General features: G+C 37.9%; 1 protein-coding gene across 5 annotated transcripts in view; it reads right to left on the bottom strand.

The window, feature by feature from the left end:
* UTRN (utrophin) overlaps positions 1 to 22,696 on the bottom strand; it is a 533,820-nt gene that overhangs the window by 322,442 nt on the left and 188,682 nt on the right. For all 5 annotated transcript variants that reach the window (XM_060114636.1, XM_060114635.1, XM_060114639.1 and 2 more), the window contains 8 exons: positions 16,856 to 17,035; positions 13,527 to 13,661; positions 11,467 to 11,616; positions 9,955 to 10,116; positions 9,372 to 9,500; positions 8,531 to 8,704; positions 6,667 to 6,822; positions 1,855 to 2,025 (listed from right to left, as the gene is read on the bottom strand). In XM_060114636.1, the coding sequence (XP_059970619.1) occupies positions 1,855 to 2,025; positions 6,667 to 6,822; positions 8,531 to 8,704; positions 9,372 to 9,500; positions 9,955 to 10,116; positions 11,467 to 11,616; positions 13,527 to 13,661; positions 16,856 to 17,035 (1,257 nt within the window). The remainder of the gene's footprint in view (positions 1 to 1,854; positions 2,026 to 6,666; positions 6,823 to 8,530; positions 8,705 to 9,371; positions 9,501 to 9,954; positions 10,117 to 11,466; positions 11,617 to 13,526; positions 13,662 to 16,855; positions 17,036 to 22,696) is intronic.

Below are 22,696 nucleotides of genomic sequence, written 5' to 3' on the forward strand. Positions count from 1 at the left end.
AAAGATATAATACGTTTTTAAAAAACATACAAAACAGAAAGAAAACTACAGTGGCAAAAAAAACCAAAATAATTTTGTACCAATACACAACACACTAAGCATTAAGAATTGTAACAGGTAAAGAGCTCTAAATTAAAAGACCAAGCTGTGATAGAAGCTACAAATGGCCTATAAACTAATGGAAAATGTTCTAATTAAATAACCAAAACATGTTTTTTGCCTACCGTTGTCAAAAGTGTAGTTAAAACAAGCAAGTAGGAATTCTCACTCATAGCTGCTGGGTGCATTTCTGAAGGACAATTTCATAACAGGTATAAGATGTTAAAATGGATATATCCCTTGACCCAGTATTTTTAGAGCTAAGAATTTATCCTCAGGAAATAATTACGAATGTATGCTATGATTCAGCCACAAGTATTTTTATTCATCACAGCACTTTTTACAATAGTGAAAATTGGTAATAATTTAAATGGACATGAATGGAGGAATGGGACAATAAAAAATAAAATATACAATGAAATACTATTCCTATCTCCAATGTGTGACACAAAAACACTTGTAGGTAAAGGAAAATGTTAAAGATATAAGGCTTTTCAAGAAGGTCATGAAACACTAGATACAATTCCGTTTTAAATATATGCTTGTGCCTGCATGTCTATATGTGCCTATAAAAAACTGAAATGATAACAGGGTATTCTTCGATTAGAGATGATTTTTGCTCCTGTCTTTTTTTTGTACTACACTATGCAAATGTTATTCAATTTGCTTATGTGACTTATGGTGCTATAAGAAAATAATGGCTTTCAAAGTGTATTGTAGAAAGAAGATGATATTTCCTTGAAAAACTTAAATGTAACAAAAATAAAGTTTGGTGCCTTTGGTTGGCATTCATCCACCATAACTCATGAATTCCAGTGTTTTTCACTTCCTTTATACATTTTTTTTCACTTCACACAGCCCATGGCAATTACACTTTTCATGAGCTATTTTCTAAACTGAGAACATTCTTCCTAGTGATTAATATCTTGACTTTCTTACAACAATTATCTCCAAAGAAGCATTCAAATTAAGGAGCTGTATTATCCCACGACCTCATAGCACCTCCTCTTCACTCCCCATAAATTGACACCTGTAGAGAATGTTAAAACTGATACCTGCAGCTTTATATAAAGTTCTGTCACAGGATTAATCATTTATTTTCAGCACTTATCTCTAGTATATGTGCTTCTTTCTTAGAAAATAAATTCAGGAAAAGAATGCTTCAGTAAAAAAAAAAAGAAAAACTATCAATACTTTGTGTTTCATTCAAGTCTTTTTCCACATCAAAAGATAGAACTAGCAAATCAACTCTCTGATCTCTGATTTCTAAGTAACTATAGGGCTAGAGAAAACTCTTGGATCTTTTACTGATTTTTTTTGAAAATTCTGTTCCTATGCTCTTTACACCAGTTAGTTGGCAATAGAAAGATTAGTTACTGGTACAAAAGTTACTATAGAAGAATTAATAAATAAATTCAGCACAAATACTTTGTGAAGAATGAATACTCAAAAAATGTCACTGCTTTTGAAGGTGATAATTATAAGATTTTCAAGTACCACCTAAGCATAATGACTACAAAGCCCTCGTTGATGAGCCATGTGAGTTTAACTCTTTCAGAATCAAGATAAAAATATCTTCTGTAGATAGTTGTTTTTAAAATATTCTTATTCATTCTTAGAACAGAGACATGGAAAAAAGATAGGACTATATTTTATATGAAATGGAGAGAAATGACATCTACCCAGATTTCCCTGATCAAAATGCCACAAATTACATTGGCATAATATTGGTGGTTCACCTGAACTACAACTTACTTTAGCCCAGGAAATTTCTGTATCCAAGTCACCAAGCAAACTTTCTGAAGTGGATTTCTGTACCAATTCAGTTTCAGTAACAGAAAGCCATTCAGAGAGAGAAGCAGCCTCTTTCTTCATTTTCCGAGCCAACTGTGATGCTCTTTCTAGATCCTGTTTTCCCTCTGTCACCTTAAAAAAAAAAAGAGAGAGAGCACAAGAGAGATCAACATAGTGGGAATGAATCAGAGCATTAACTAAAGACCCAAACAGATTCATATTTAACCCCCAAGACAGACCTAGCCTTTATCTCTGGCACCTAGAATCACACCATCCTTACTTTTCTGCAGGGGGACAATATACTGTATTAGTTACATGTCAGGCAACCCTGAGTTTTCACCTTAGCTCTCCACTTACTTCCTAAGAGATCTTGGTGGAGGTTCAGCCCTCAAAAGGTTGCTATGAGTTTTCAGTGAAAAAAAATACATACACAAAGGGCATGACCCAGTCCCTGCAGCAAAGTTAAGAAATCAATGAATAGTTCCTTTTATTATTTTGAACAGAAGATGCCTTAAAATCCTCTCAATGAGGGATTCTATTTAAAAAACACACTTAAAAACACACAGATATTCTAGCAATGTGAGGGGGAAATAGCAAGATTTTTTACAATCATATGTTTTACAATTAACCACTTAACGTAAAATACAGTAAATGGCTATGCAACATAAACTTTATTATTTTGCTCTTACTGCTGTTGACGGGAAGCAAAATGAACTGAACTAACATTTACCAGGCTCTTGATACAGCTCTCGTATTGTGCTAACAAATCTACACATGTTATACAATAAAATCCTGTGAAAGGCACAATGTTTTCCATTTAACAGAACAGGACAGTGAAGCTTAAAAAGGTTAAGGCCATAACCAGGGCGGCATGATCATCAGATTGAGGCTGGTCTGACCCTTTGCATTACATTATGGTACTCTCAAACTAAAGTCATTCACAACCTAACACTGAGTTGACACTTTAAAGGATGTCACAACACAATACATACAAAAAACATGTTCTTCCTTTCATGTGTACATATGTATAGATGATAACATTACCTAAGTAGTACAGTGATAAGTCATGTATGGGAAGAAATTTTTTTAGATGATACAAAATTTCTTAGATATAAAAACCAAATTTTCTTAATAAGTGAAATGGGATTACATTTCTTTTTTACTGGTCCCATAGGTTCAGTTTTACTCTTTCATGTCTCAAGGATTGATTATTATTAAATTCCTTCTTAAAAGTGAAATATTTTTCTATGGAGGTTAATTAAAATTCATGACTCTAAATTAATAGTACTTCAGTGCAGACTTTAGAAGACTAATACTTGAATTCTTTTAAAAGATACTATGATATTTATCTGACTTTGACATGCCCAGGCAGCCACACAATTATCATAAAACTTAATGCTACCAAAGATTTCTGTAAACCAGGAAGAAGATAATTTAAGTTTCAACTTATAACAATTTACACTCTTCTCAGCCTAATCAATACATTTTAAGATGTACTGCATATTGAATTAGGCCATATCAAGTTGTAAATCATTTTTTTTTTTTTTTTTTTTTTGGCCATGGGCATGTGGGATCCTAGCTCCCTGATCAGGAATCAGGGATCAAACCCACGCCCCCTGCAGTGGAAGTGCAGTCTTAACCTCTGGACCACCATGGAAGTCCCTCAAGTTGTAAACTTCTACGTAACCATTTATCCTTTCTCCCTTTTGGATATGCAACCATTCCCTCTCAATAGGGTCATTCCCACCAGGTATGAAACATACTCAAATGATGTCTGTCTCTCCGTTTCTCTCTCTCTCTCTCTCTCTCTTTCTCTCTCTCTCTCTCTCTCTCTCTCTCTCTCTCTCTCACACACACACACACACACACACACACACACACACACACACTACAAATTCTCAAAACCATCTCTCACCTCCCACACATACTTCAAGCCATGACATTCTGGCTTCTATCCCCATCACTCCACAGAAATTGTCTTTCCTAAGTTCAGTAATGACCCCAATGGCAACAGATCTAATGGACATTTTTAAGTGGATGTCATATTTAACTTTCAATAATATTCAAAACAGGAGCCTACACTCATTCTCATAATGCCCTCCTTCCTTTGGCTTCCCAGACCTAGCACTTTCCTGGCATGTTACCACTTCTTGCTACTTCCTGTGGCTCTGTATATATATGTAAAATATATGGTTGCACAATGTGAATTTTTAAGGTGCATAATATGATCATTTGATATACATACATTGTGAAATGAGCACCACAGTCAAGTTAATTAACACATCCACCATCTCACAGAGTTATCTTTTTTTTTTGTGGTGAGAACACTTAAGATCTGCTTTCTTAGCAGATGTCAAGTTTACGATTACAGAAAACAGCATGGCGGTCCCTCAAAAAATTTAAAAAAGAACTACCATATGATCCAGCAATTCTACTTCTGGGTATATAACAAAGGAAATGAAATCATTATTTTAAAGAGATATCTGTACTCCCATATTCACTGCAGCATTATTCACAATAGCCATTGATAAATGAATGGATAAAGAAAATGTGGTATACATATGTATATAAATATATATGTGTGTGTGTATACACACACACACACACACATATATATACACACACATACATATATACTTTAGTTTTTTTTACAAGCTCATCTTCCTCAAATTCCCTCCTAAATGAGGTAATCCCTCAAGACTGAATTCAGGCCCTTTTCTTTTTCACTATATCCTCTCCCTAAACAATTTCATCATCACTGAAAACTTAACCACCTCTATGCAGATGACTCATAAAATTTATATCTTCAGAGAGCCCAGATATATTCTCCAGACTTGAATAACTTTGTGAATATCTGACATATGCAATTAACTCTCTCAAAGACACTTAAAATGTCGACATTTCCAATACTTGCTTATGATTTCTCCACGCTTCTGCCTTTCCATCCAGTGCCCCGTCCCAGTGATGGCACCATGATTTTCCACATAATCAAGCCAGAAACCCAGGAGTCATCCTTCATCTCTCACTCCTGCATCCCCACATCAAATCCTTTACCAAGTCCTGCTCATTTCACTTCCTAAATATGTCTTTAAAAAATCAGCTCATACCATCTCCACTGCTCCAAACTAGTTCAAACACCATCATCTCTCACAAAGAGCATAACAATGACTTCCTAACTGGTCTTCTCACATCCATTCTTGCCTCTCTGCAGTCCACCCTCCAAACTGCAGTGGGTGATCTTTAAAAAAACATATATCTGAGCATGTTATCACCCTGCTAAAACCCTGCCATAATTTCTCACTGCTCTTAACACAGAGATTAAAACCTTTACCACAAATTCTAAGACACTGGTCGGATCTGGGCTCATCCCCTCTCTCCAACACCATGTTCCCACACTTGCTGTCTCTGCTTTAACCACACAAACGTACCATGCTGCCTCTTGCCACAGGGCCTTTACACATGCTGTTCCATCAGCCTCGGAAGCTTCTCCACTGGTTTCACCCAGGCTACTCCTATTCATCCTTCAGATCTCAGCTTATGCACCACTTCCTCTAACCCAGACTGGACCAAATCCCCCTTTACATATACTCCTAAAGCACTACATACATTCCTTCATTACACTTCGGGCTGATAATCTGATATTACTTTGCATGGCTACTTGATTAATGTTTTCTTCTTTTATTTCTCTCAGTTCCATTAGGCAGAGAGGTAATTTATGTTTTTGCTTACCTCCGTATCTCTAACTGCCTGTATAACGCCTCACACACAGTAAAGTCTCAATTGTGTTGAATGAGAAAATGACTTAACTCCAAAACCATAATTACAGTTAGAGATCTGTTGTAAAAACCAACCACACCATTCCCATTTATAAAATGCCCAATTAATATATACGATAATATTTCACAAATAACTTCAGTTGTATAATATACAAAGAGGTTCTAACATATGTGTTCCAGATGTGCAGTGTATCAAAATGATACACAATGTATCACACCAGTAATCTAATCCTGCAGAAGTGTGGTCCAAATTGCCCAGGAAATGTAGGACTGTTGTTTCTTACTAATCTGAAAGTGATCACAAAATTTCAGCTAGTATTCGCTAGGCTTGTGTAGAAACTTCATTAATATTTAATAACCAAAGAAGGGTCTAATGTATTACCTAATACAGCTTTTCAATATTTGTGAGGTTTCACTTCCACACATTTTTTATTTGTTTCTTTTTTTGTTTTATTTTGTTTTTGCTTCTCTGGTTTCAGGGCAGAGAGTCTCAATAAGAGAAGATGTTAAGCCTATTGGATCCAGTTGGTCACTCACAATAAAGGGCCTAACAACTTCCCCATGAATTCACTAAAATGCCCGAATTATAGATGTTTCTTGAAAGGATTTTAAATCCTGATAGATTCATGTGAACTTCCTGTCACTATTTATTAGAGTCCTAAAGTTTTTAACATTTCTCAGTAGATTATTCAATCTAGAAATCCAAGGACCAATAACTTGAGTTTATACAGACTATTATTTGTAGAGTTTCCTTAGAATAACTTATGAAAAGTCAGTAGCCATTGAAAATACAGAAATTAACCTGGATTAAATATTAAAAAACTATTCATCATTGTAATAGTAACACATATATTTAAAGAAATATAAAAATTATTGGCATAAATGAAAACATATATTATTAATGCCATAAAATTCAAATATGCTTTCTCCCAGAAGTGAAATGTTAAAATACATAAATGAGAGAGACAGAGGCAGGCAGTGCACTTGCTCTACTCACCTGGGCACCCAGGTCATTGTAGAGAACCTTCAGAGAAGTCAGCTGCTCATCCATCCCCTTGGGGTTGTCAGTTTGCTGCTTCTGGACAATGTGCCTTCCTGTTTTGATTACAGTCTCCACTTCAAGCTTGACTTCACTCAAAATTTTATAGAGTTGCTTAAAAATAAATATGACAAATTTTACATATTAGTGAAAACATGCCAGCTGGAACCATTTCAGAACATGGCTTACAAAGATTGACAGCTAAGAACTAACTATGGAGATCAAAGGGCTTTATCTTTCCCAGATCTGGTTCAAAGGATGAGTAAAATGAAATCAAGGCTGTAATGACTTTTTAAAATCAGATAAGAAAACACACTCATAGAGGTTATACTTGTTTTATTAAAAAAGAAAAAAACTCAAACATGTATCTTAAAGGTTTATGAAAGTACTTGATAATATGAACATATTTCCTACATAAAATGGGAAGATATTAGGACAAAAAACTGAATGTCTAACATTTTTTAAAGTACATTTTTTAAAATCCTAAATGTTATTACAAGAAAAAGGCCAACACTGGCTATTTCTGGCTGTTGGCATTTGGAAGTATTAAGATTCATTTTTTTTCTTACAATTCTCTGAAGTACCATGTCTACCACAATGAGTACATATTAATTATACAATGAAAAGACATACAAAAACTAAATACATCAAGGTGTATATGACCATAGGAAGTCGAAGTTATGTAGGTCAAATTCAGAGCTGCCCTCATCCTTGTTACTTTAAAACTAAAAAGCTGTATTCTGGGCAGGTTCTCTTATCTCCATGCATCATAATCTTGACCTGAAACACCTCATGTGGCACTGTCACATAATAACAGACCATTGGATTAAGTTACACAAAGTCAAGGACAGTGCTTGCTCTGTTGATCTCTATATCTCAGTAAATAAATATTTACATTCATACTTGCACATGTGCACATATTATATATAAAAATTCATCCTATTTTTTCATTCTTCCACCCATTCAAGCTTTCAAGTAATCAAACAACCTTCAGTATGCAACAGACATGTGGAGACTGCAATTTTGAAAAGCACAAAGAACTCTTCCCAGACTTTTCTTAGCTTAACTTGTGTCATCTTCAGTTTTTTCATGATTCTTCCCAAGCAGAACACTAGTTCTACGATTGTGCATGCTTGGCCACATTATTTTTAAATTTCTATGCAATTGAATTTTAAAGTTCAAGAATAAAACAGTAATAAGGCCTTTTAAATAATTTCTTCTTTTACATCTTAGGTTTAAACTTTGATTTAAAACTTTACTTTCCTAGAGAATGATTTTTTTATGCTATCATATTCCTGACATCCATTCTAAGTATAATTTCTTCTTTCACACTTCAGGTTTAAACTTTATAAATCAAAATTTAAAATTTTACTTTCCTTGCGAACACATTTGTCGTACATTGCAATATTCCTGACATTCATTCTAAGTATGGTTCTTCTAGCTAACTCAAATCTATCCTTTAAAATTTAGCTTATTAGGCACATTCTGCCAAAGCCCTCCCTAACTTCATCCTGTGATTAAGATGTATTTTCTTCTTTTTTTTGTAATCATGTTATATACATGTTTATTCCAGTTTCCTTATCTCATTACACTGTACTAATTGATTTTACTCTCTGCAGGCTATCTCTCTCCTATCTCTTCTAAATCCCTGGGAGGAAAGGACCACACTTCTCATTTTTTAACCTGTTTTTCATCATTTATTCCTATTCTTAGCACAATTTAGACTGACAATTATTGAACAAACCATGTACATAAGCGCTAGATGAAGCCATATCACCGACGGGAAAACCCACTGGACACATTAACCACCCAATGGCCTCACCATACACTTGTCCAGGTGGGTCTGTATGACATCAGGGTCCACATCCTTCACATCCAGAACATGAAGTTCTGCTTTCACACCATCCAACACACGCTTGCAGTCAAGCATGCGCTGTTCAAAGTTAGCAGGCTTCTGGAAAAGCTGGAACTTTGTGGACACCTCTCGAAGTTTCCTCTGTTTGCAGAAATGAAAATAATAAGCAATTCACATCAGAATGATAATCTTTCTCAGCAGACAATATTAGCATAACACATACTGCTAGAAGGCTGTAAAGTAAAACAACAATAAAAACATTCTTTAAAGGAACTTAGTGAGGTCGCCCGATCACCTTGGGGGACTGCACAGCCCAGTGTCCTGAATTACTTGACACTCAGTGTCTCAGTCTGAGATATAATGAAAGGGTAAGCTAGCCTTGCTGGAATTAAAACTGCATTAATTTTCTTACCTGTTTGTAAAACACAATTCAAGAACCTAGAACTCACAATGCCCTTCATCACAAGGTCAGAGTGAAGGTCAGTCTGCATCCCCTATTGAGGGGCTAAGCGGTACTGCATCCCATGCACTCAGCCTGCCCAGTGTACCAGCCATACCAGTACAGATGGAGGCTCTGCGTCAAGGAAAACCTATACAAAGCAAACATCTAAATCTAGATTGCTCTCTCTTCTCAACTCAACTAGAAAGCTCAGATCCAATAGTTTCCAGTGCACCTTCAACACATCACTCCCATCCAACTCTTTACATCACAGAGAAGACCAAAGGCATCCAAGTCGCCAGCTCTTTCTCATTTTCTTTTCATGCCCAACAGGCTGAAAAGTAAAAGGAAGCTGCTCTTCCCCTTCACCTGCAGCACATCCATCTGACTTCCTCCTCTGGCAGTCCGGCCTTCTGGGGAGGTCGGTGGCTGAGAACGTGTGTTTCTTCTCAGCTCCTCTAGGGTTAGCTCGTGGGCTGAGATCTCCGCTTGGATTTTCTACAAAGAGATTAGAAAAGGGAGAGAATGTCTGGTTTTTTTCTTTTAAGTTTCATAGAGTCATACAACAGATAAGAATATATTGACCCCTATCCATGCTTTAATAAGTGTGCGTATAATAATAATATGGGCCACCTGTATCGTAGGACTGCTGCGTGCTATGCACAAAGATCTTTGTATTTGTCACTTCAAATGTTCGCCACTTATTTATAAAGAGGGAATTTCCCCAGTTTCATAGCTAAGAAAATTATAATTTTTAAGTGGTGATCATTTGCCATTATCTCACATAAAAACCCTGAGAACCCCCAAACCCACATGCTGCCCCGTAAGTAAGGCCAGCCTTTCTCACTGACTCTCGGTTGGGATGGCAGGAGGAGCTGGTGCCCTTGAAGGTGAGGAGACGATTACATATGCTCTCTTTACAACTACAACACCCTCACATCCATGGCAATACCTGGGCTTCCTGAGGAACTTGGAAGGCATCTATCCTGTCGGTCAAGTATGTTGTGAGCTGCTTGTCCAACTCCCCTAAGCTCTCCTGCAAGACCTGAAGCATGTGGTCAGTTTCATGCAGGACCTGGAGTTGCTTTTCCAGAGAAATCTGCTTGCTCTCTGCCTACAGGGGGAAAAATGTACCCATTAGTCGCCCAGCACAAATATAAAGAGCTGAATATAAGAAAACCCTTATGTTCTAACCACCAAGAAAAGGGACATACTATAAAAGCACTACTTTAACACTTTGGCCTGCATTATAAATAAATAATAATTAGCAATGATAACAGTGAAAAGGTCCTTCTAGTATCTTATGCATCTTGCAGGAAATTACTCATTTTTACTTCTTTCTATAGAAAATGACAAAATACAAAAATGCCCTTAAGGGCACTATTTTAAGTGAAATAAGAGAGAAGGACAAATGCTGTATGACCTCACTTACATGTGGAATCTAAAAAAATCACAAAAACAAAATATGTTATATTACATATAACATATAATATAATGTTATATTTCAATTATACTTCAATAAAAAGGGGAAAATGTAAAGATTTCCTACGTACCATATTAAAATAAAGGAGAGAATAAAAATATGCCATTTATTACAAATTTAGGGTATTTTTAGGGCTCAGCAATAAACCTATAAACAAGAATATAAAATATAACAGAAACATCTATGAGTAGAGCAAACATGGAAATCTCTCTTTTTGCAAAGTTTAAAGAAGTTCTACAGATGTGCATAGTGTTGAGCCACTATTTATTGAACTTTTGGGTTAAGTCTGATGCTATTCATGATCTAAACATCAATAGTTATTTTTTAATATGTGTTCGAAAGCTTCTAATATCCACCCAACTCTCCTATAAAAACAATCTCCTTAGTGGGAAGCAGCCGCATAGCACAGGGAGATCAGCTCGGTTCTTTGTGACCGCCTGGAGGGGTGGGATGGGGGGGGGAGGGAGACGCAAAAGGGAGGGGATATGGGAACATATGTATATGTATAACTGATTAAATTTGTAAAATAAAAAAAAAATAAAAAAATAAAAATAAGAATATAAAAAAAAAAAAAAAAACAATCTCCTTTCTTTACTTACTGATATGGACATGCATGTTGTGATACATTCTGAGTATGTATCTAAGAGACTATGGTATTTTATAATAGCAGCTTATATCAAATTCTGATGGCTCTAATATTTACTAAGATAATATGAGTCATTATTCTTATATACACCTCTAAGATGTTCCTTAAAGGAAATTAAATAGTTCATAAGTAGAAACAATCTGAAAGACAAATTTTTAAATCATCGAGTTCTGCCTACATTATAATATAAGTGTAAGGTCTGCTCTTCCTCACCTAGTATTTCAATGCCCTCAACACCCCCATTGGTTACCAACTTTTCCCCTCGGTATAAGTTCCTGAGGTCCGCTCCATATCATAAACATCTATTCGACACTCACGCACAGCCCGGTTCTTACCAGGTGACTCAGCTCTTCATATCGACTGTTGAACACCTCCAGTTTCTCACTGATGATATCATCGAGGATCCCTCCGTCGATCAGAGTCTGGCCAAGTTCCCGAATCTGGGTGCGATTGTCCGCTGGATGTCGCAAAACAGATTCTAGAGACTGAACAGGGACAGGGGCAAAAAATAATGCATTTACCAAGGCAAAGTGAATCAAGGATTCTAAAAATGTTCGTTTTATTTAAAACCAGTAATTCCATTTTCTAGAAATCTACTTAAGGAACAAGATCAAAAATGATTAATTCAGGGACTTCCCTGGTGGCGCAGTGGTTAAGAATCCACCTGCCAATGCAGGGGACACGGGTTCGAGCCCTGGTCCAGGAAGATCCCACATGCCGCAGAGCAACTAAGCCCGTGCACCACAACTACTGAGCCCTCGTGCCACAACTACTGAAGCCCGCGTGCCTAGAGCCCATGCTCCGCAACAAGAGAAGCCACCACAGTGAGAAGCCCATGCACTGCAACGAAGAGTAGCTCCACTCGCTGCAACTAGAGAAAGCCCGCACGCAGCAACGAAGACCCAATGCAGCCAATAAATAAATAAATTAAATAAAATAAATGCATTAAAAAAAAGATTATTTCACAAAAATGCCCCTCATGGTACTAATAAACACATAAAATTGAGAACTCAATATGAATGATGATATATGACAATTCCATAAAAATAATTTCAATCATTATTAATTACATGGGAAAATGTTCATGGTATGATACAAAGTTTAAAAGCAAAAAACAATACTATACAAATAAAAGAATTTCAAACTGTTATTGATTATATTACTAAAAAGTTTCTATAGCATATATAAAATTCAAGGCACTGTTTTATATACACACTTTATATATACATAAATTTAATCATATGGCTACATATTATTCCCATATTGCAGATAGGAAAACTGAAGCTCAGAGAAGTTAAGTAACTTGCCAACACACACACAGTAAAAAGAAGAGCTAAGATTCCAACTTGGCTCCAAAGACTTGGTGATTCCAAAGCCTTTGATCCAGTTACTATAAAGTACTACCTCCTAGCATATATACATAAAAATAATAATTCGGAAGAAGTACACTAAAATGTTTTAAAGTGTTATCTTACACTTTATGCTTTTCTCCATTTTCCATATTTCTAGAATGCACATGTATTAACTCTCATGTTAGGAAAGTATGTGTTTTTAAAATAATCTTTCAAAACATTTTTTAATACTCTGAATCTCTCACTCTGCTATTTTATTTGAGAAATGACATCTTTTCTCCAGAAGAGCATCTGGCTCCTGGAATTTAGGTACCATATTTGACTTATTTCTGACCTTTAATCCAGTCATCTACTTAATTACTACATCCTATTCTTACAGTTTTAAAAGCACTGCTACCATCTTCCTCTTCTTTTTTTTTTTTTTTTTTAAGAAAACCTATTCTTTTCACACTTTAATCCACTTAAGAAACAGTTATTAAGTTATCATGTGCCACAGGCTGTGCTGGGGAACTAACTGGGGAACAACAAAAAATTCAGGCACATTTCTTGGCCTCAAGGAACTCAAGTTCAGGCTTGGGGACAGGATCCCAGGCCTCCAACACTGCCTTCCCCAGCCTGTCCTCCAATTTTCACATCTGAAGACAACAGAATAGAAGCCACTGTAAACACAGTCCTTGCCGTGTTTAATGAGCAAAAATAACTTTATGAAGAAACAGGAGAGCATTGTCCTAATAACATAAGGCAGAGTTTTATCCAGGGACTGGTAAAAACAATCTGGAAAATCACTAGAGCACTTTATGAAGTCTAAAATGTACTAATTAGCAAACAACTAACCACCTCATAAGGCTGAGTTTAGTGGGTCACCAATAATCTAAATATACATGATGTTATAAATACTTCAGGCAATGGAAGAAAACACAAGTTACACTGAAAACCACCAAGGAAGTGAAAGTATTTGCTGGCATAAGGCATTATGTTCCTTGTTTGAATACTCATTCAGCCTCATTGCAACAAAAAGAACCACCCAGCACGCGGGCTCCCACCTCCAGGGCTTCGCTGACAGCATCTGTCTTCTCAGGCAGGGCCTCTGTGCTCTTCATCCGCTCTTCCAAAGTGTTTAGCCAGGTGGTCTCAAGATCCAAATAGTGAAGCAGTTCAATCCAACAAGACCATACCTCCTAAATAGGCAGGGAAAAGTTAGACAAGATAAGAAGCCATTTAGAGATACAATGCATCTCTACTGCTGCACATTCTGTCTAATCAAGAATAATTTCATTCAGATACAAGTATAAATGGGCGTTTAGAAACTGATGAAGCTGGTATTTCAAATAAGTGAAATAAAATCGAATTCTTCGATTAACTGTATTAGACCAACTGGAGGGAGGTAGAAGGCTGCTTCACTAAGATAAATTCCAAGGCTCTGTTTAAATGTCGGAAATAAAACTATATAATTAGTAGAAGAAACCAGGAGGGAAACATTATTAGTTTGTTTTTAAATAGAAAGGTTAAAAAAATACTCAGACTTGCAACACTTTTTAACAGCTATACAGGAAATTGGTTCCCTGGGTCCACTCTATTCCAACTCAGAGCTAATGGGTATAACCATTTGATGTAGACTCTTTCCAACTTTTTTCTAAGTTCATATGAACATGTCTATATACAAACAGAGCAACTTTTTACCCAAACTGGAATTTTACTATAATTTCTGCATTAGTTGTAGTCACTTATTCCTCATTCCTGTGGGGAGTTGGGGGCTGGGGTATGATTCATCCTCCAATTCCTAGGAGCAAAATTATGGGAGAAAAAAAACCCCATGGGAGGAGCCTATCTGACGGATAAATTTAGAAGACAGAGTTCAGCATGGAGCCTACTGGGTTGGTCCTCTTGCAGATCCACTGACTCAGAGAGGACACATTCTAGTAGCATACACCCCGTATGAGGAATACTTACCTGGTCAGGGGTCAGCAATTTTTCCTATAAAAGGCCAGATAGTAAATATTTTAGGTTTTACAGGCCACATCTGATCTCCGTCACAGATTCTTCTTTGTTTATTTTTTCTGTGTGTGGCTTTGTTTTTAACAACTCTTTAAAAATTAAAAATATACAAACAATTTTTAGCTCCTGGGCCATACAGAAACAGGCCACAAAACAGATTTGACCCACAGGCTGTAATTTGCCAACTCCTGGCTAAGACTAAAAGGGAAAAGAGGTGTCTGGTCCCCCAAATTTCTATAGGCAGAAAGCAGGCTGAGAAATCTACTCCGCTGCAAGCGGAGCCCTATTTCTTATCGGAAGGAAGGGATGGCTTACAGAGAAGTTCTCACAAGAAGCAGCACTAGCAACAATCAAGCAACAGTCCCTGGCCCCAGAGTAGGAGCCCTGACTACACGTGCCTGGCTAGATTTCAGAACTACTAGCATTAGATTTCAGAGTCCCTAATACCAGTGCCTGCTCTTTTTACCTTCCACTGCCCCAACTTTTTTGAATGGGAGTGTCCACTGAGGTTTTCCTGTACCTATCTCACCACTGTGTTGGGTATATGAGGTTCAGATAACTTATCTTTTTAGTGCCCGGGTCGCCAGATGGAGAGGTGCCACACCCACACACCTGCACCTGAAGAAAACTGTTCCAAGGAGCCACATTTGCATTTGCACCTGATGTAGATTGCATGATACTGAATTTTGAGCTTGATGCTGTACTGGATGAGACCTTAGGAGTCCCTGGGAGAGTGTAAGAGTATTTTGCATGTGGAAGGACTGTACCTAACTTATGACCAGAGAGTGAACTATGCTGGATTAACAATGGCCACAAATTTATTACAGCTACTCCCATGAAGTGGTGAAACTGTCTTCTCCTCCCCTGAATGTGGGCTGGCCTTGTGACTTGCTTAGAGCAAAAGGGGCTACAAAGATGATGCTGTGTCAAAGTGCAGACCTAGCCTTTAGGAGAACTGGCAGCTTCTGCTTTCTCCCTCTTCAAAGCCAGCAGCCATGTTGTAGAGAAGCCATAAACCTGAGAGACCACGTGGAAGGGGACTTCCCCTTTCAAAGGCATCAAGGTGTCTTATGTTTTCTTACACTTTTCCTTTTCTTCTCTCAAACTAATTCCAAAATAGTTCTAAAAGTAATTCTGCAAGCAATACTAAAACCTTGAAATATGTCATTCCTCATTCTCAAACTGCCACCTCTGGGTCATAAAGACAGTGTAAAGAAATGACACAGAATTCATGGTGGTCTCTTGTTAGCTTGGGATAACCTGGGGAACTCCATTATTTAAAAATATTGTGAGTAGTTACTTTGGCTAATAATAGACAAGAAAATAAACAAACCAAAAAAAAGCAAAATCATGGGTGATTAAGGCAGAGAAGAAAACATGGACAAGACTGTAGTAGAATTCAATTCCAGGATCATCTACTGGGACTTAAGATTAGCCATACATAATGTTACATATTATGTTCACAGAATGTTAAATTCTCAAATGAGTAACCTCAGGTGTTTTAAGTTAGGCAATGTCTTAATATTAAAGAATGAGGCTTTGTTGACTTGTAGCTTTCTTATTAACTAATCCAAATTACACTTACTTTATAGATTCAGAACAAGTGAGTAATAAGTGAATTTAGTTTAAATACTGCAGTTGTGATTACCATTTTAGGATTCATCACAATGCCATCATTTGTTTTAGGTTAGACCGAATTTAAATTGCTATAAACTGAAGAGCTTCTTAAGTCTTTTCAATAAGATGTGACAAATGTCACACTAATATAAAAGCAAACAATCAAAAACTTAATTTTATTTCAAAAAATCATAGAATCATCTACACCTTAAATCCTATGGCCAGGGTAGGGGAAATGGTCCAGCAAAATACCAGCACATTCAAGTTAGTCTTTCTTTCACTCTAAATAAAACCTATAATTTTAGACACCACTCTAAAACAGAAACCTCAATTCATCTCTGTGCACTAACCAGGCCAAAAAAAAAAAAAAAAGGAGGTACTCACAGTATATGTCTTAGAATTTTAGGACTGGAACAGACTCTACAGATCATCTGTAATATAAAAACCTTGAAAACCTTGATTTCATGTGTAATAAATGTCTAAAGCTAAGAAACTACTTTTCCAAGAAACTTCCACTAACTGAAGGCAGATCTTGCTCTCCAGTTTTCTTTTCTCTGTTTCATTTTTATCAACCTATTACCTAAATTATTATCTAATAATTACTACTGCTGTTATTATTATCTCAATCATGAAAGAACTACTTTTCTTTTATGATCTAGTATTTGAAAAGAAAAATGGAGGTTTTTTCCCAAGATATGGAAGCAGCCAGTACATTACAGAGTGTGAATCTCAGAAATGCATCAGGGAAAAAACATCATACCTCCAGCGTGTGGCACTTTCCGCGAATTCTATTACAGAGAAGTTGGTAATTCTCCAGCACAACATTCAGCTCAGACGTCAATTCCTGGCCACCAGAGGGCACTTTTGAAGCTAATAACTTGATGTTGTCCTTGAGAATCTTCACTCTCACCTCCTTCTGCAGCACATCCTCTTTCGCCCTCTGTTCCAAGACAGAATGAACTCGAAAACTGGCTCCCTGTCTCAGGAACCAATTTCTTTCTTTTTCAAAAAATAACTGAGCCAAAATTAAAACATCCAGATGATTCTAACTACCTAATCTGAACATTATTAGGTAATCCCCACAGAGAGTGCCTGCAAAATAAGAATGCTAACTACAAAATTTCACTCATTATATATCCCAGTGTACACAGCCCCCATGCAGACATTTTCATTTAGTAACAGCACTGTTGACACCTAAGTTATCCCAAATTATGTTTACTGACAGGAAGTATTTTCAAAGTCTGGGTCCATAATAAGAATTAAGTGTATTAATTTTAATTGATCACTGGAAGTCAAGCAAAAATGGAAGTGCACCATGGTAGAAGTATTCTTTAAAAATAATATAAACATATTTTCTTCTGATAATTAACAGCATTTCAAAGATGACAAAGTTATACTGGGAAGATCTGATCTAAAAGTAGCTTCCTGCCTGACTCCTTCTGTGCTTCATAGAAGTCTCATACTCAGGAAAATCAAACTAAAACAGCCTTTCACTTTCTCTTGTAGCTTTCTTTACTACTTAATGGTTTTAAATTTCTCTAGGTTGGGATAAAATAATTAAGTGTAGTGGTTTTCTTAAAATCCTAATGGCTGTTTGGCAGAATTAAATGTTGCCCAATAAAGAGTTTTAATCTCATTTTTTTTAATTCTCATTCATAGTGACCTTAAAAAAAAAAAAACACAACAACAACAAAAACCCATCGAACTACAATGTCAGTAGTGCGAATAAGATGGTTGTTAACATGGTGGGCTACCTTTAAAATACCTTATATACTGAATATTTTTAAAGTTTCAAGGAAAGCTACACTAAAAAAAAGTGTTCTGTGAAAATACTACAATAAAAGTCATTTTTATTTACTTTGACTCATACACAATAATGCATTGGTGAAAAACAATCCTTTTAAAAATATCTGCATAGATTTTTGCTTTTGTTATACTTGTAGGCAAGCTGCAACTCTTATTTTTTTTAAAGTAGCTTTAGGTCGTGCCCTCCATCTGCTTCACTGGGTGGGGTGCTGTGTCAGGACCTTGCTTCAGAGAGGACATTCAAAGGTGTCTTGGCTTTGAAAAGAAGATTCATTGCATGGGGAAGCAGAGAGAGGAAGGAGCCATTGAAAGTTATCAAAAAATACTTGATATGGGGCTGGGGGAAGATGGCGGAAGAGTAAGAGGTGGAGATCACCTTCCCCCCAAAGATACAACAGAAATTCATCTACACGTGGAACAACTCCTACAGAACACCTACTGAACGCTGACAGAAGACCTCAGACCCCCCAAAAGGCAAGAAACTCCCCACGTACCTGGGTAGGGCAAAAGGAACAAGAATAAACAGAGGCAAAAGGATAGGGACAGGACCTGCACCAGTGGGAGGGAGCCGTGAAGGAGGAATGGTTTCCACACACTAGGAGCCCCTTCGCGGGCGGAGACTGCGGGTGGCGGAAGGGGAAAGCTTCGGAGTAGCGAAGGAGAGCACAGCAACAGGGGTGCGGAGGGCAAAGCGGAGAGATTCCCGCACAGAGGATCGGTGCCGACCGGCACTCACCAGCCCGAGTGGCTTGTCTGCTTGGCCGCCGGGGCGGGCGGGGCTAGGAGCTGAGGCTCGGGTATCGGGTTTCAGTCGGAGCGCTGGGGAGAGGACTGGGGCTGGCGGCGGGAAGAGAGCCTGAAGGGGTTAGTGCACCATGGCTAGCCGGGAGGGAGTCCGGGGAAAAGTCTGGAGCTGCCGAAGAGGCAAGAGACTTTTTCTTCCCTCTTTCTTTCCTGGTGCACGAGGAGAGGAGATTAAGAGCGCTGCTTAAAGGAGCTCCAGAGACGGGCGCGAGCCGCAGCTAAAAGCGTGGACCCCAGAGACGGGCGTGGGATGCTGGGGCTGCTGCTGCCGCCACCAAGAGGCCGGTGTGCGAGCGCAGATCACTGTCCACGCCCCCTTTCCGGGGAGCCTGTGCACACCGCCACTGCCGGAGTCCCAGGATCCAGGGACAGCTGCCCCGGGAGAGCGCACGGCGCGCCTTGGGCTGGTGCAACGTCACGCCGGCCTCTGCCGCCGCAGGTTCGCCCCGTACTCCGTACCGTTCCCTCCCCCCGGCCTGAGTGAGCCAGAGCCCCCGAATCAGCGGCTCCTTTAAACCTGTCCTGTCTGAGCGAAGAACAGACGCCCTCCGGCGACCTACACGCAAAGGCGGGGCCAAATCCAAAGCTGAGACCCGGGAGCTATGAGAATAAAGAAGAGAAAGGGAAATCTCTCCCAGCAGCCTCAGAAGCAGCAGATTAAAGCTCCACAATCAACTTGATGTAACCTACATCTGTGGAATACATGAATAGACAACGAATCATCCCAAATTGAGGAGGTGGACTTTGAGAGCAAGATTTCAGACTTTTCCCCCTTTTCCTCTTTTTACAACGAATTATCCCAAATTGAGGAGGTGGACATTGAGAGCAAGATTTACGATTTTTTTCCCCTGGTTCTCTTTTTGTGAAAGTGTATGTGTATGCTTCTGTGTGAGATTTTGTCTATATAGCTTTGCTTCCACCATTTGTCCCAGGGTTGTATCCGTCCGTTATTTTTTCTTGTTTTTTGTTTGTTTGGTTTTGTTTTTAATTTTTTTAATAATCACTTTTTTATTTTAATAATGCTATTATATTTTATCATACTTTATTCTATTTTACATTATCTTCTCCCTCTTTTTCCTACATTCCCTCCTTCCTCCCTCCTTTCTTTCTTCTTTCTTTTTCATTTCTTTTCTTTCCTCCCTCCCTCCCTCCTTCCTTCCTTCCTTCCTTCCTTCCTTCCTTTCTTTCTTTCTTTCTTTCTTCTACTAATTCTTACTTTCTACTTTTTCTCCCTTTTGTTTTGAGGTGGGTGGATGAAAGGCTCTTGGTGCTGCAGCCAGGAGTCAGTGCTGTGCCTCTGAAGTGGGAGAGCCAACTTCAGGACACTGGTCCAAAACAGACCTCCCAGCTCCACATAATATCAAACGGCGAAAATCTCCCAGAGATCTCCATCTCAACACCAGCACCCAGCTTCACTCAACGACCAGGAAGCTACAGTGCTGGTCACCCTATGCCAAGCAACTAGCAAGACAGGAACACAACCCCACCCATTAGCAGAGAGGCTGCCTAAAAACATAATAAGGCCACAGACACCCCCAAAACACACCACCAGACGTGGACCTGTCCACCAGAAAGACAAGATTGAGCCTCATCCATCAGAACACAGGCACTAGTCCCCTCCACCAGGAAGCCTACACAACCCACTGAAACAACCTTAGCCACTGGGGACAGACACCAAAAACAACGGGAACTACGAACCTGCAGCCTGCAAAAAGGAGACCCCAAACATGGTAAGATAAGCAAAATGAGAAGACAGAAAAACACACAGCAGGTAAAGGAGCAAGATAAAAACCCACCAGACCTAACAAATGAAGAGGAAATAGGCAGTCTACCTGAAAAAGAATTCAGAATAATGATAGTAAAGATGATCCAAAATCTTGGAAATAGAATAGACAAAATGCAAGAAACAGTTAACAAGGACCTAGAAGAAATAAAGATGAATCAAGCAATGATTAAAAACACAATAAATGAAATGAAAAATACTCTAGATGGGATCAATAGAAGAATAACTGAGGCAGAAGAACGAATAAGTGACGTGGAAGATAAAATAGTGGAAATAACTGCTGCAGAGCAGAATAAAGAAAAAAGAATGAAAAGAACTGAGGACAGCCTCAGAGACCTCTGGGACAACATTAAACGCACCAACATTCGAATTATAGGGGTTCCAGAAGAAGAAGAGAAAAAGAAAGGGACTGAGAAAATATTTGAAGAGATTATAGTTGAAAACTTCCCTAATATGGGAAAGGAAATAGTTAATCAAGTCCAGGAGGCACAGAGAGTCCCATACAGAATAAACCCAAGGAGAAATCAGCCAAGACACATATTAATCAAACTGTTAAATATTAAACACAAAGAAAACATATTAAAAGCAGCAAGGGAAAAACAGCAAATAACACACAAGGGAATCCTCATCAGGTTAACAGCGGGTCTCTCAGCAGAAACTCTACAAGCCAGAAGGGAGTGGCAGGACATATCTAAAGTGATGAAGGAGAGAAACCTGCCACCAAGATTACTCTACCCAGCAAGGATCTCATTCAGATTTGATGGAGAAATTAAAACCTTTACAGACAAGCAAAAGCTGAGAGAGTTCAGCACCACCAAACCAGCTTTACAACAAATGCTAAAGGAACTTCTCTGGGCAAGAAACACAACAGAAGGAAAATACCTACAATAACAAACCCAAAACAATTAAGGAAATGGGAATAGGAACATACATATCGATAATTACCTTATATGTAAATGGACTAAATGCTCCCACCAAAAGACACAGATTGGCTAAATGGATACAATAACAAGACCCATATGTATGCTGTCTACAAGAAACCCACTTCAGACCAAGAGACACATACAGATTGAAAGTAAGGGGAGGGAAAGAGATATTCCATGCAAATGCAAATCAAAAGAAAGTTGGAGTAGCAATTCTTATATCAGACAAAATAGACTTTAAAATAAAGACTATTAGAAGAGACAAAGAAGGACACTACATAATGATCAAGGGATCGATCCATGAAGAAGATATAACAATTGTAAATATTTATGCACCCGACAAAGGAGCACCTCAATACATAAGGCAAATACTAACAGCCATAAAAGGGGAAATCGACAGTAACACAATCATAGTAGGGGACTTCAACACCCCACTTTCACCAATGGACAGATCATCCAAAATGAAAATAAATAAGGAAACACAAGCTTTAAATGATACATTAAACAAGAGGGACTTAATTGATATTTATAGGACATTCCATCCAAAAACAACAGAATACACATTTTTCTCAAGTGCTCATGGAACATTCTCCAGGATAGATCATATCTTGGGTCACAAATCAAGCCTCGGTAAATTTAAGAAAATTGAAATTGTATCAAGTATCTTTTCTGACCACAATGCTATGAGACTAGACATCAATTACAGGAAAAGATCTGTAAAAAATACAAACACATGGAGGCTAAACAATACACTACTTAATAACCAAGTGATCACTGAAGAAATCAAAGAGGAAATCAAAAAATACCTGGAAACAAATGACAATCGAGACACGATGACCCAAAACCTATGGGACACAGCGAAAGCAGTTCTAAGGGGGAAGTTTATAGCAATACAATCCCACCTTAAGAAACAGAAAACATCTCGAGTAAACAACCTGACCCTGCACCTAAAGCAATTAGAGAAAGAAGAACAAAAATCCCCCAAAGTTAGCAGAAGGAAAGAAATCATAAAGATCAGATCACAAATAAATGAAAAAGACATGAAGGAAACGATAGCAAAGATCAATAAAACTAAAATCTGGTTCTTTGAGAAGATAAACAAAATTGATAAACCATTAGCCAGACTCATCAAGAAAAAAAGGGAGAAGACTCAAATCAATAGAATTAGAAATGAAAAAGGAGAAGTAACAACTGACACTGCAGAAATACAAAAGATCAACAGAGATTACTACAAGCAACTCTATGCCAATAAAATGGACAACCTGGAAGAAATGGACACATTCTT

This window comes from Mesoplodon densirostris, chromosome 12, assembly GCF_025265405.1.
Source record: "Mesoplodon densirostris isolate mMesDen1 chromosome 12, mMesDen1 primary haplotype, whole genome shotgun sequence".
Taxonomy (NCBI): domain Eukaryota; kingdom Metazoa; phylum Chordata; class Mammalia; order Artiodactyla; family Ziphiidae; genus Mesoplodon; species Mesoplodon densirostris.